The 14,211-nt window shown below is 48.3% G+C and overlaps 1 protein-coding gene across 1 annotated transcript in view; it reads right to left on the reverse strand.

The window, feature by feature from the left end:
* LTBP2 (latent transforming growth factor beta binding protein 2) overlaps positions 1 to 14,211 on the reverse strand; it is a 99,941-nt gene that overhangs the window by 46,892 nt on the left and 38,838 nt on the right. Inside the window, exons 5-7 of the mRNA XM_007459734.1 lie at positions 3,624 to 3,814; positions 1,447 to 1,617; positions 717 to 923 (exon numbers count right to left, since the gene is read on the reverse strand). Of these exons, the coding sequence (XP_007459796.1) occupies positions 717 to 923; positions 1,447 to 1,617; positions 3,624 to 3,814 (569 nt within the window). The remainder of the gene's footprint in view (positions 1 to 716; positions 924 to 1,446; positions 1,618 to 3,623; positions 3,815 to 14,211) is intronic.

Raw genomic sequence — 14,211 nt, forward strand, 5'->3', positions numbered from 1 at the left:
GGGGCACGAACCCGTGTCCCCTGCATCGGCAGGCGGACTCTCAACCACTGCGCCACCAGGGAAGCCCCATACCTTTTCTTGAAAAACCTTCATTACCAACTTCCAAACTACCTTACTGATTCCACCTCCCCCCATGATCCTGCACAACCTTCGAGCTCCAGCCCAACAGACCCTGCATGGTCCCTACTCCATGCCTTTGTTCACACCAGTCCCTCTGCCCAAGAAGCCCTCCACTCCCCTCTGCTTAACCAAAGCCTACCCATTGTTTAAGGCCTAACTGAAGTCCACCTCCCCCATGCAGCCTTCCCTGAACTCCCCAGGCTTGGGGCTCTCCATCCCCTGATCTCCTACAAAATTCTGTATTTTTTGTACCCTTTATTTGACATCTAATAATGGAAAGTAGAGGAAAGGAAATGTCTTATGATGCTATTCTTTCTCATCCATCCTCCCTCTATTGTTCAGAACCATGGGTTCCTTGAAATCAGGACCCTACCCTTATACTCTTTTGTTTCCCCCATCGCACCCAGTAGGGAATAAGAGCAAAAAAAAAAAAAAAAAAAAAAATTGATGAACTCAGATGGAAGGGCAGAGAAAAACTTAGGGAATGAAACTGAGCGCTAAGGGTAGAGGAGAAGGAAGGGCTGGAGACAGCTTCCCATCCCCTCCATGAAGATGCCAGCACGGTTGCCCAGGTCGCCTCCCAGCCCCACACTCACCCAGCTGGTTGGAGAGAGGCAGTGTGAAGGTGGACTGCTTCAAGGGGCCCTGTGGCGAGGTCCTGTGGTGGACCCCCCTCTCTGGAGGCTCCCTGTCCAGATTGGGAGCGGGCAGGTGGCAGAACTTCCCAGTGGAGTTGGTGGGGCACCAGCATTCGTCCCTACCAATGCAGCGGCCTCCATTCAGGCAGGGGATCTGGCAGAAATCTACAACATCGACCTCAAGGTGACGTGGTGGAAGAACACAGCAGCACCTACTATGTGGCCGCTGGGTGACAAGAGGGAAGCAGGGGGAGCAAGACCCCCAAATCTGGATGGCTTTGGGAACCGGGCACCCCCTGAAATGCAGGGACTTTCCAGGAGGCCTAGGAGGATGAAGGAGGATGGATAATAACAGGCCTTGCCTTTCCTCCACCTGCAGTAACCTGGGGGATGGGACGGGAGTCGGGGGCTTGCGGGGAGTGGCACTGTTAACGCCTTCACTTTTCTGTGGAGGAAACTTGGGTTCAGCGAGGTTGTGAGACTTGCTCAGAGTCACATGTGACAGAGCTGGGTGAGGACTCAGCATTGTGTGGTTGGAGACCATTCACAGGAGCCACAGTATGAGAGCACCCGGCCTCCTTCCTGCAGAACAGCTGGGCTCCAGCCCAAGGCAGGCCTGTCCTTCTGGCCACCCCTGCACCCAGCCCCAGGGCCAGCCAGGAACCATGTGAGCGGGGAATGGACTCACAGATTCGGAAACCAGACTTGGGGTCATGCCCGTGGCCGCTCTGGCTGTACAGGGTGGTGGTGTCGCCACGCTCGCAGCTGCTGGCACAGCGCCCATGGGCACAGGTCTGCTTGCAGACGGTGGGAGTGAAGACGATCTTGATCTTCTTGATTTTCTCCGTGAGATTCAGCCCTGCAGAGAGAGGGCTTGGGTCCAGGGGGCAAGGCTGAGAGGCACAGCTGTGACCTCCAGAGGCTGGTTAGAAAGGCCCACGGGACTGGGTTGAATCCATCCCAAGGGCATTTGCTAAGTACCTCCTGGATGCGAGGTTCCATAGCAGGGGCCGAGTAACAGCTCACAGGCCAACATCTACTGAGGGATGCCAACAGGCCAGCAACTGAGTTCGTGCCTTATGCACAATAACTCTCAACCCTCTTGAGTATTATTTTAGGTTGAACCACTAGAAATTGCCATTTCTGTAGGTTAAAATGGTTGAATATTGGCAATGTTCTTATATCTAACCTAATGTTTCCATCTGACAGTTAAGGAAACTGAGGCTCAGAGAAGGATGGGTTGCATCCCAAGTCACACAGCTAGCAAGGGCTGCAGCTGGGCTTTGCACCAAAGGGCAGAGAACAGAATGTAGCTCAGACTTGCCAGAGAAGAGAGTTTTCCAGGAGAACACCTGAAAGAATGATTTACAGTTGGGTGTTGGAGGCCCTAATGGCCAGAACAAGGATAGGGCACTTTATTCAGCTGGTGGTGGGAAACCATTGAAAATTTTCAGTGAGAGATCAGAGACGAAGTGGGGGGAGGGTAATGCCATCTGAGCTGGGGTGTGCAGGTGGATGGAGAGACAGGGTGACTGGTTGGGAGGTCATTGCAGCAGTGTGAGCTGAGGTCGCTTCATTTAACACAAGTGGTGGCAGTGGAAATACAAAGGAGGGGTATTCATTCTGTGTAGGGGGCCCAGAGGGGAAGACAGGAGGCGGAGGGGTTGAGAAGGGAAGTGTAAAAGGTCTATGGAGACTTGACTGTGAAGGGAGGAGAGATAGAAAGGGAGGCAGAGAGGGAAGTGGAGAAACAGCCATGCGTGTGCGCGTGTGCGCGCGTGTGTGTGAATGGGAGAGTTGTAAGTAACTGCATATGCTCTAGGGAAAGGGCTGAGTGGGGGACAGGTTGAAGGAGGAGGAGAGGGGTGGGGGGAGGGCAAGTGACAGCCTAGTGTTGCAGAAGAGTCAAGAAACAGTGGGATGTGCCTTAGACAAGAAGAGGGGCACTTCCTTTTCAAGATGGCAAGAAAGGCCATCAGCTATAGGAAGGACACTGATGCATGCTGTCCACAACATGGATAAACCTCAGAAACATTACACTAAGTGAAAGAGCCAGACACAAAAGGCCACATATTGCGTGATTCCGTTTATATGAAATGTCCAGGTTACGCAAATCTATAAGGACAGGGAGTAGATTAGTGGGACCAGGGGCCGAGGCGAGGGTGGGAGTGGGGAAGGGAGTGACTGCTTAATGGGCATGGGGCTTCTTCTTGCAGTGATGACAATGTTCTGTAATTAGATAGTGGATGCACAAAATTGTGGATACACTAAACATCACTGATGTGTACACTTTAAAATGGGCAGGAGGTGAGGACTCTGGGGAGTGGAAAGCATGGCCATGGGATGGGGCTGGGGAAGGTGGGGGCAGCTTGGAGTAGCTGCTCTGAGGAATGAGAGAAAGTGTCCAGGCACACCGGGAAGGATTGCTGGGCAACGAGCAAGAATGTGCGGAGGCTTGAATCCTCAGGGATGCTCAGCTCTCTCCTCTGGGAAGCAGAGGCCCCGCTGTAGGTACCAAGGGGTTTACAGGAAGGATGAGGTGGAAGGACCGGCGCCAGGGAGGTGAGGTTCACAACTGGATATGAGGGAAGCAAAGGCAGGACAGGTGACAGATGGGGCAGAAATGGAGCAATCAAGGTCTAGGTGTCTCAAAGGGGCAAAGTCTCCAACAGCTGGTTTAGGACCCCTGGAGCCCGACACAAAGCAGATGCTTGACAACTGTTTTGTTCATTGGCTGAAAAGATAAGAGACAGGGTGACAACTCAGCCCTTCTGAGAGGGTGAAGGGGGAAGCAAAGGTGGGTAGAAGGAGGTCCAAGATTTAGATGCCCCGCTCTTTGAGGACCTGGAGCCAGGGTGTCCTTACCCCAGGAGGATGACGGGTGGCCCAGATATGCTGCCTGCTGGGCACCATCCTTCCGTTCAGGGCCTGGCCCCATGGGCAGGGCATTGGAGGTCAGCTGGCCATTGGCCGCAGTGGCCAGATAAAGTCGGACAGTCTGGGACAGCCCCACGTGCTGCTGGGTGGCGTGTGTCTGGCTGAGCCCACTCAGGGTCCTGTGGAGACAACAGGGGCATGGGGTTTGCATCCCAGGAACAGTGTCTCTGTGCCCTTCCTGTTCAGGATGTCCACCCCCACTTCTGCACTAAAAGAGTGTTCTCTGTTTGGCTGCCTTCTTGCCAACTCCAGGAAAACGGAGGTGCCCTGAGACAGGGGAACAGGGCTAAGGCCAGCTGACTAGTTTGGTGGGAGTGCCTACCCCTATGTTGAACTGCCAGGCTTTGGCTGGGTAGTCTGGGCAAGTCACTGAGCCTCCCTGGGCCTCAGGGCCCTCGACTGCAAAATAAAGGTGTTAGATTGGTCCCATGTAGCTCTAACATTTGAAGAGTTTGAAACTCTGATGGACCAGCCCTTGCCCTAAAACTGAGTCCTGTGCCTGCTTTTGCCACTTCTTAATACAACCTTTCATACAGATTGCTTGTGGAACAGGTGCCCAGCAAATACACGTTAACAGATTGATTCAGGGGCGGAGCCCTGAATATCCCTCTGATTAATGTTATTGTAAAAATAATAGAACAACAATGTTCAAGGAGAAAAAAATAAATTCTTCATCCTCCTACCCCAACACGGCAAATACTTTGGCATATTTCCTTTCAACCTTTGCTCAAGTATATGTTCTTACACTATTGTCATCACTTGCAGATACCATTTAAATTCTGACTTTTTCACTAAACATTAGATCGTACTTTATACAATTTCACAATTTTCATATTGATCATCTTAATTGGTACAAGGTAGTCTATCTGAAGATGAATCACAATTTATTCAGACATTCTCCTGTTATATACTTAGATTGTTTTTTTAATTTTCAACTGTGGACATCCTGACTCATATGGATTCTTTTCTTCGTTTCAAATATTCCTTAAGTATAGGGGGGTCCATTAAACTGTTTTTATTCTGTATATTTGAAAAATATTTATAGGAAACATTTTGAAAAGGCTTATTATTTTAGGATTAATTCTGTGGACTAGAATGACCATATCAGAGGTTACATTTATGGCTCTAGGTATACGCTGGAGGACTGCTCTCCGAAAGGTTGTATAAATGTACCACTCAGAGTGCAGCCTCGCCAGCATTATTATATTATACACAGCCTCTCCAGTGTATTATTAATTTTTCATCATCATCATCATCATCATCATCATCGTAAATGATACTTCAATGTTGGTTTAGCTACCTTTTTTTTTATCATTTCTGAGGTTGAATTTTTTTCATACATCTATTTACCACTTGTGAAAATTTTCTGCTCATGCCCTTTGATATCTTAACTATTTGAGTTGTTTGCTCATAAACTTGAACGGTTCTTGATGTGTTTATTATAAGGCAGGTCATTCTACAAGGCAGCCTTGTTGTAAATACTCTGCCACTGTCAAAATGTATATGAACCACTGTATACATGACAGTGTCTGGACTGTGGTGGGTGTGAGCACAGTGTAGACACTGAAGATGAGAGAGTAATTTCTTGCCCAAGGTTATACAACAGGTGAATCTGGCCCCAGGACTCCAATCCAGCAGAGCTTGACTCCTGTGCCACCCAACAGAGCAGCCCAGACCATGACAGAAACACTCAGCTTAGAAGCCTCTGCTCAGGCCTGGGGTGGCGCTCTTTCCTCCAGTAGGTCCCACCCCCAGCCTCTCCACTGGATTCTTTGCCCGAGTGGGTCCTGGGACCCTCTCCCTCCATCGTCCCTACTCCTGTTCTGTTGGCCCCGGGTGTCCAGGCCATGAGCAATCTCCCTCTCATCCTTTCCTGGCAGAAGCCAGAACAGCACAGGTGTCCGAGTTGGGCACTTCCCAGCCCTTCCCCAGCCCTGCTGGCCTGGGACTTGGCTCCCGTGAGCTTCACCACTGCTCTTCTCCCAGTGCGACCAACAGCAGATACTCACCCTGACAGCCCCAAACATGCCCCGGCCTGCTCCCCGAGTTTGAGGGCCGGAGTGAGACAGAGGGCCCGTTGGCCACCCCAGAAGCCTGGGAGCTGTAATGGACCAGATCTGGGGGCCCCACCCTCAGGCACCTGCTCCTAACTCCGAGGAGAAGTCAGCACAGCCAGCTGCAGCAGAAAACACAATCCTTCCAATGGCTTCCAAGAGTTCACCAAAGAGTGAGAGGTAAGTGAACCGTTGGGTCGATGGAAGTCTCCTCCTGGTGGCACCAAGCCGGTGCCATGGCTCAGCTGAGTGTCAGCAGCACAGAGCACCCAGGGAGCTAAAGGGAGTAGTTCAGGCTCTGCCCGGACCACCTGGGACATTTCTGAACTTGATGCTGACAAAGAGCTCTCCAGTCTGGTCAAGGTGGGAACTCAAAGGGTTCTTTCTTGGTGGTTTGCTGTCACTGTTGTTACTGCTGCCATCACTTGTTTCTCTAGTTGGAACTCAATGCTAATGGCCCCAAGATTCCTGAGTTCAAATCCCTTAAGGGCCAAAGGTTTAACTTTGCAGAGAAGAAAAAAAGTCTTCCCTAGCTGTAGAAAGGACCTGTCTGTACAGAGAAGAGAGGACAGGAATTGGGCCAGGCAGATGTCAGTTCTGCCTCCTACTTGACCAGTCACTGCGATCCCCTGAAATTCAGATTCCTAATCAGTAAAACAGGAATAGTGACACCCACCTCACTGGGCTATGGTGAGGACCAAGGGGAACAGTGACACCATGTGATTATTTTGAAAATATAAATAAGTGGTCACAAGTTGAAAACTATGCCAGAACTTTAAAATACATGAACAGGGCTTCCCTGGTGGCACAGTGGTTTGAGAGTCCGCCTGCCGATGCAGGGGACACGGGTTCGTGCCCCGGTCCGGGAGGACCCCACATGCCGCGGAGCGGCTGGGCCCGTGAGCCATGGCCGCGGAGCCTGCGCGTCCGGAGCCTGTGCTCCGCAACGGGAGAGGCCACAGCAGTTAGAGGCCCGCGTACCGCAAAAAAAAAAAAAAATACATGAACAAAGAAAAGAAAGTGCTAGCTATAGTTCAGACAAAATACCTGTCCCAAGCCACTAAAAATTCTTCTTCATCTAAGAGGAATAAAAGACACCTCAAATATCTTGTTGTACTGCCCAAGCATCCTTACATATAAAAGGCCAAGTGACTAATCTGGTGTCAATACATTTTTAACAACCACAGCCTTCTGAGCTCAATCCATTGTCATCTACTGCTGTGATGGGGATTTCGGATTAAACGATAGAAATCAAAAAGTCCTGCCTTCTGAGAGGCTCACAGCCAAGTAAAGAAGGAAGCCTTGGTTCTTTGATAGGTCCTATGTCTTACACTGAAAACACCCCTCTAAAGAGTCAGCTATCTCCCTTCATAAACCCCAGACCAGTCCTTGGAGGTGGACAGGGAGGGAGGGCCCCCCACCCCATGTGTGAAGGGCTTCAGGCCCTCAGCTCAGCTCTGGCTCCTAGAGAGTGGTAGCAACAGAGGCAAGTGACAGCTGCACTGGGAAGGTGACTTTCTTTGACTAAAGTCCCCGGAGCGGGGCTCTGTCCACTCTCAGCTTTGGAAGAACTGCTCCGATTTCGTTAAAGGATAGCATAAAGGTTCTCAGACTCGCCTGGCCCAAGATTATCTCTCTGGGATTGTTCCAAGGAGGTCCTGGCAGAGCTGCCACAATTGACTGGAACATCCATCTCTCTAGATTTCAGGATTTCATGGATCAGTAAAATTTTGAAACAAATGTAGGGGACCAACATAAAGTTGCCAACTTCTTATTTAGGTAAGACATTAAAACACACACACACACACGCACAACTGCCAATTATTACCACCATAATTTTATGAAAGAAAAGACATTTCAATGCCAATAAGAAATATTTGAATAAGCTTAACTTTGTGGAAATCTCACCTCATTGACTTTATTTTTTTCATTTCTTCATGGACCAACGAAAACTCTCATCACAGACCATCATGGAGCCAAGGAGGAGCCACTGGGCATGATCCACCAAGATGTGCTCTGGCCTGAGGACTCTCCGGCTCTTTCAACTAACTTGGGAAGAAAACCTTCCATCCCAGCTGGCTGGGATCTTCAGACCTGCGTGGAAACTCCCTGGACAGTGCATACCCATGATAATGCCACTCAGCTGAACATGGTGCCCCCATATTCTGCCCAACTCACTAAGGTTCTCAAACAGTGATGGGGAGATCAGTGATGGGGAGACGATGCACCTTAGCCTGGTGGCTCCACTCTATCTAATTGATAACTGGGTTTCCACATACTATTTTGTTTGCTAAGTGTTCTGCTGCCAAAAGAAAGTTTAAAAACATCACTGCAAGGTGCATAGAATAATTACAGCTCCCATGGACAGAGCACTGAAGGATGTACTTTAAATACATCATCTTATTCATGTTATTTTATTGAATGAAAAAAGTAAGTTGCAGAATAATATGGACAGTAATACTTCCAGGTCTTTGTTTGAAGAAGAACCTCTCTCTCTTCCCTACAGATATTTATATAGGCATAGGAAAGGTCTGGAAGGATCTGTAAACAGTGGCTGCCCCTTGGGGATGAGAATGCCTAGGTATGTGTAACTACCGTTTTAAACCTTATGTTTCCATATTTTTAGATCTTTTTCAGTAAAAAAAAATATTTTTTTACAGTTTTACAATAAACATGCATTATGTTGTAATAAAAATATATCTCTATTTTCCCCAGCAACTCCAATTTATAGGTAAGGAAATTGAGGCTCAGGAAAAGCATGATAAATGTGTGTATATTACTAGGATCCAAGGTGGACTCTGACGGCTAACAGAGGTACAGGAGTTCAGATGTAAGCAGGACCATGACATTTGAGCTGGGGCTTAAGAGAAGGGTAGGAATTTCACAGGCCAAAAGGGTAGGAATTTCACAGACATTCCAGATAAGAAAAGTAACATAAGAAAACGCGTGAAGATCGGAAGCATGGGCCATTTTTAAGGAAGGATAATGGGCACAGTTGGATAAAGCATAGAATGGAAGGGAAGGGAGGGAAGGAAAAGAACATCCATTCAGTGCCTACCAAGTAGTGGACATCATTCTAGGTGTTTTACATAACATATCATCTACTTGTCCAAACAACCAACCCTATGATCAAAAACCTCTGCTTGGCCAAAATGACTTTAAACAAAGTAAAAAGACAAAAGACAAAATGGGAAAAATATGTGCAATTCATATCACTATAAAGAACCAATCTCCATAATATTTAAAGAGCTCCTAGAAACAGAAAAGAGACCAATAGCCCTAGAAGAAAAGTCAGCAAAGGAATATGAACAGTTCACAGAAAAAAAAAAAAACCCAAATGTTTCTTTTTTTTTCAAGATCAAGATTTTTAAAAATTAATTAATTTTTAAACATTAATTTTTTTTCATTGCTTCATCAAGTACATTTTTTTCATTGCTTCATCAAGTACATTCTCAAGTATATATATATTTTTGGTTTACTATAAATATATGGTGACAAAGAGCACAGTTTGAAGGAACTGCACTGACGTTTCCTAAGGCACCAGCAGTTTTCCCCACCATCGCTTATGAACCGTAGTGCAATTGTCAACACAATGAAAAAGGAACTTAGTATTATTATTAAAATAGTTTTAACCCTTAAAGGGTCTTGGGCTCAACAGATAGCACTTTGAGAACTACTGTTTTAGTAGAACAAAAATATATTTCTCATTTTTGTTATGTTGACTTTGGGTTGGTTACAGGTATCTTCATTCTGGAACACTGGCAAAAGAAAAAACCTGTTTTTTCTTGTGTCAGAGGAAAATGAGCAAAAGTAAATTCATGCACTGGCTTCCAAAGCTTCTTCTTAGACATGACCTATATCACTTCTCATCCTCCATTGACTTTGGTCAAGTCCCACGGCCAAGCTTGAGGTCAATGGAAAGAAGGAAGTATTCCTCCCATAGGTAGGGACCCTGGAAACCGTGGCCTCCGACGCCGCTCCCCCGTCCCGGGAAAGGAGACACAATTCCCCTCCTCGCCTCCGCCGCCACCTCCAACCACCCCCAAAATAACTCCTACGGTGGGTGAGAAGCAATTATAACCCCGGCGAGCGGAGGGCGCGGGGGATGGGCGCCGGGCGGGCGGGGTCGGGGAGCGCGGTGCGGGTCCTCAGGTGGCGAGCGAAGGTGCTCCCACCGCCCCAAATGTTTCTTAAACACATGAAAGTAGGCTCAACTTTTCTCATTCTAAGGGATGTGCAAATTAAAACTACTTTGAGATAGCATTTTTCAGTCCATCAGATTAGCAAAAAATCCAAAAGTTAAATAATAGACTAATTTGGTGAGATTGTGCAGAAACAGACACTCAGATGTTGCTGGTAGGAATTTAAGTCGACACAGCCCATATGGAGAGCAGTTTGGCAATGTCTATCCACACCGCAATACATCAATGCTTTGCCCCTGCAGGTCCACCTCCGAGGCTGTGCTACAGATACACCTGCTGTGGTAGGCACTGCTGCCGCCCCGCCCAGTCCCCTTTGCCGCCGGTGCACCCCACACTGGCTTCCCCTGAGCTGTGCTCCGGACGAAGAAAACCACCTGACAAGCTCCTCCCATCATCATGACCACGAAGCCAATGACTGCCTGAACCGGAAGTTTAAAAGCCCCGCCTCCTTGCTTCAAGGTGGGACAACTGTCCAAGCTCCGCCCTCTGTTAGGCTTTGGCTTGATTTTCCTGGGACCAATCCTTGCTTGGCTCTTTCCGCCTTTCCGTTCTGCTTCCCTCCCGCTCTTAGCGCTCCCCGAGTAAATCACACACACACCTGAATTCACGTCCCAGCTCCACCTCTAGGGGAAACTGACCTAAGACACTTCTAAACGTCCACAATGATGGATGAACAAGATTATTCATAGTAGCACTGTTTTGTAATAGCAAAATATTTTGTAAAGAATAGAAACAATTTAAGTGTCCCTTAGTAGGGGATTGGTTAAACAAACTAAGAGACATCCACGGGATGGAGTCCTATGCCCTCAAAACAGAAAGATGCAGCTCTTTTACATCCACAGGAAAAGCTCTCCAAGATATATAGAAAAGTGAACAAACAGCCCAAATCTGGCCCACCGACTGGTTTTGTACAGACTGTGACCTAACAATGTTTTTTTATATTTTTTAATGGTTGGAAAAAATCAAACGAAGAATAATATTTCATGACATGAGAAAGCGATGTGAAATTCAAATTTGTTTCCATAAATACAGTTTAACTGGAACACAGTCACACTCATTGTCTAAAACTGCTTTTGCTCTACAGTGGCAGAGCTGAGTAGTTGCAGACACCATATGTTGTACAAAGCCTAAAATATTTACTATCTGGCTTTTTATGGAAGAAGTTTGCTGACTCCTGGTGTGGGGCATGTAAACTTTTGTGTAAAAATAGAGAAAATAAGCATGAATTTATTTGCATATTCATAAAGCAACCTTGGAAGGATACCCTGAAAATTAATAAGTGGTTTCCTGTGTGTGTGTGTGTGTGTGTGTGTGTGTGTGTGTGTGTGTGGTGTGTTGGGGGGGGAGTGGGAAGTGGATGAATGGGGAAGAAACTGGTGCTACAATTTAATGAATGCTTGTACTGTGCCAGGCTGCATGCCAGCAATGCGTGTCACATGCATTATCTCATGAAAGCCTCTCCATAACCCTAAGAGCTAGATACTCATTATCCCCCATTTTACAGTCAAGAAAACAGAGGGTAGGGAGGTTCTATACCTTGCTTAAGGTCGCAGAACTCCTAAGTGCAGAAGCCAGGTTACCAAACCAGGTAAGTTCATCCTCAAGCCACCCCACCATTTGTCATTTCTCTATCGCCATTTCACTGAGGCTGTGAGGGATTAAAGAAGAATAGGTTTGGGTCCATATCGTGGAGGGCTTGAAATATCAGGGAGGTGTCTGGGCTGTACTGAATGGGTAAGCGGGAGTCCCTAGAGATTTTGGAGAAGCCCACCCTCTTCCACGCATTCAAGAAGCACTTACTGAATGCCGGCCACGTGCCAGGCATCCAGGTCCAAGGGTGGCAAAGACTCTCTTACCCTCTCTGCTCCAGTGGAGACTGAGCAAAGGAACCAGCATCCCAGCACATGTGTGGAGGTACAGGGGGAGCCATACATTAGCCTTGAGATGCAGGTGGTCTTCAAGCAGGTCTAGGACATGACGGGATGGGCCTTTTCAAATGTTTATTACTTTGATGAAAGATTACCTGGTGGTGGATAGACCAGAGAGGGGAGGGCTGCAGGCCAGCTGGAAGGCTTTGGCTGTGCTCTAGGCTAGCAGGGACCAAGGATGGGACCAAGAAGAGGATAGGGATTCAGGGGATATTTAATACATAGAGAGTTCCCAGCTGTGGCTTAGACAAATGGGTGGAGGACATTCCAAGAGCGAAGATCTCAAGGAGTGATCCAAGAAGTGACTCAGTTTGGGACATGGTGAGTGCTGGTGCCTCAGGATGGATCGCAGAAGCAGATGGAAATACCCAGCAGGCAGCACTCAGGAGAGAGGCTGGGACTGCAGACACAGTCAAGGGAGTCCTGGTGGAGAGGTGGGGCTACAGGGACGATATTACTCCGGGAGAGTATTCATAGCAAACCATGACTCAGAGTTCCACTGCTGGACTCTGCTTACACTTGCCTGTTTCAAAAAGGGAAATGCGTTAATGAACAGACTGGTCTCCGTGTTAGGCTTTGCTCCCATAAATTTGTCTCCAACCTTTGGTGCCTGCTACCGCTTGCCTGCTAGCATGCGATAAAGCAAATGACAAGCCAAAAAGGAATACTGACGGGAAAAAGTGGCAACAGCCCATCACACTTCACTTGACAGCTTGCTCTCTACGTGGCTACGTGCGTGTGCCTATAGCGGGTTTTTATTTTGCACACACAGACGATCATCATAGTTTCTGCTAGTAAAACTGTTCCCAGTTCTAATTATGGAATTAATTACATTGACAGTTCATGGTATTCCTTATGACTGCCAGATGCTCTGACACCGAAACACTTTGAGAAATACAGGAGTAAAGAGAGAATAAATAAGGGATGAGGAGGGGGTCTGGGGAGCAGCAAGCCTTGAGGGGCAGACCAAGAAAGAGGCTGTGGAGTTGTCAGAGAGGTAGGAGGGAACAGGGAGAGAGCACCAAGACAGGAGGGCGCTCCTTGAACTCTATCCCTGCTCCTGGCCTTCCTGTGACTGCAGGCCCAGCTCGTTACAACTGAACACACCTTGGCGCCTCCCAAGTGGCTCAGTCTCCCCTGAGAATCTGGGTCCTGGAGAGGCAGGGGGAAGGCCTCGCAGAGCTCTGCCCCTTCTTTCCTCCTCACTGTCCAGGGCTCGCGCCCAGGCCACAGTCAGGTGGCCCTTGTGCCTAATCCCCAGGGACCCAAGGTAGTGTTTCCAGACATCACGCTCCAGCCCCTGCTGCAAACCTGCCCTGCCCCGGCAGGGAACAAGGGGGCACCCAGCCTTGGTGGGCGAAGAGGAGGGGACACCATGGCCTTGGCACAAAGCAAGGAGCCTGCTGATTCTAGGTGATGCATAGTTTGGGGGCCTGAGCGGGTGTGGCCCAGGCTGGGCTAAGACAGCAGCCATCACTCCCCAGCCTCTGGGTATCAGAGGTGCCAGGTTGGTGGGTTCCTAGGTGTCACTGTAAGGAGGGGAATATTTGAACTCTGCCCCTCTTGTCCTAGACAGTAATAATGAACATTTATTGAGCACTAACTCTGTGCTGTGTATTAATTGTTCTGTTTGCATATATTATCTAATCTTCACAACCACCTTAAGGGACTAGGTACTGTTATTAACCCCAGTTTTTCAGAAAATGAAACTGAGGCACAGAGATGTTAGGGACTTGTCCAAGGTCATTCATCTAGAATTGCACTGTCCAGTAGAACTTCCTGTGGTGATGGAAATGCTCTATAGTCTGTGCCATCCAATATGCTAGCTACTAGCCACTGTGGCTTTGAAGCACTTGGAAATGCAGCTGGTGTGACTGAGTTTTACATTAAATTAAATTTAAATAGTCCCTTTGTGGCTGATGGCTACTGCATTGGACAGCACAGCATAGAAAATGGAGGAGTCTGGATTTGAACCTGGAAAGTCTATCTTGGCTATGTGGTTAAAAGTTTCCCCTGGCTACCCTCACTGCATTCTGTGTCCCCAGGCACTTGGGTTCCCTGACTGTCCTGGCCTAGGGGAATCAGCACCCTTTTAAACCTTGCTGTCCTGAGGTTGTGGCAGGAAAGAGACTGGATTTCCAGAAGACATGGACCCAGGACCAGGTCACAGGGGAGCAGGGTTCAGCATGGCCTGAGGAAGGATGTCTAAAAAGCCAGGGTTGCCCGGCGACGTGGTGGTCCCTGGAGAGGCCTGAGCACCTTGTCCTTGGGATTGAGGACCTGGGTCCCCGCCTCTACCCGCCCCCCCACCCCCACCCCATGCCAGATAGGA

This window comes from Lipotes vexillifer, unplaced genomic scaffold (assembly GCF_000442215.2).
Source record: "Lipotes vexillifer unplaced genomic scaffold, Lipotes_vexillifer_v1.1 scaffold39, whole genome shotgun sequence".
Lineage (NCBI taxonomy): Eukaryota > Metazoa > Chordata > Mammalia > Artiodactyla > Lipotidae > Lipotes > Lipotes vexillifer.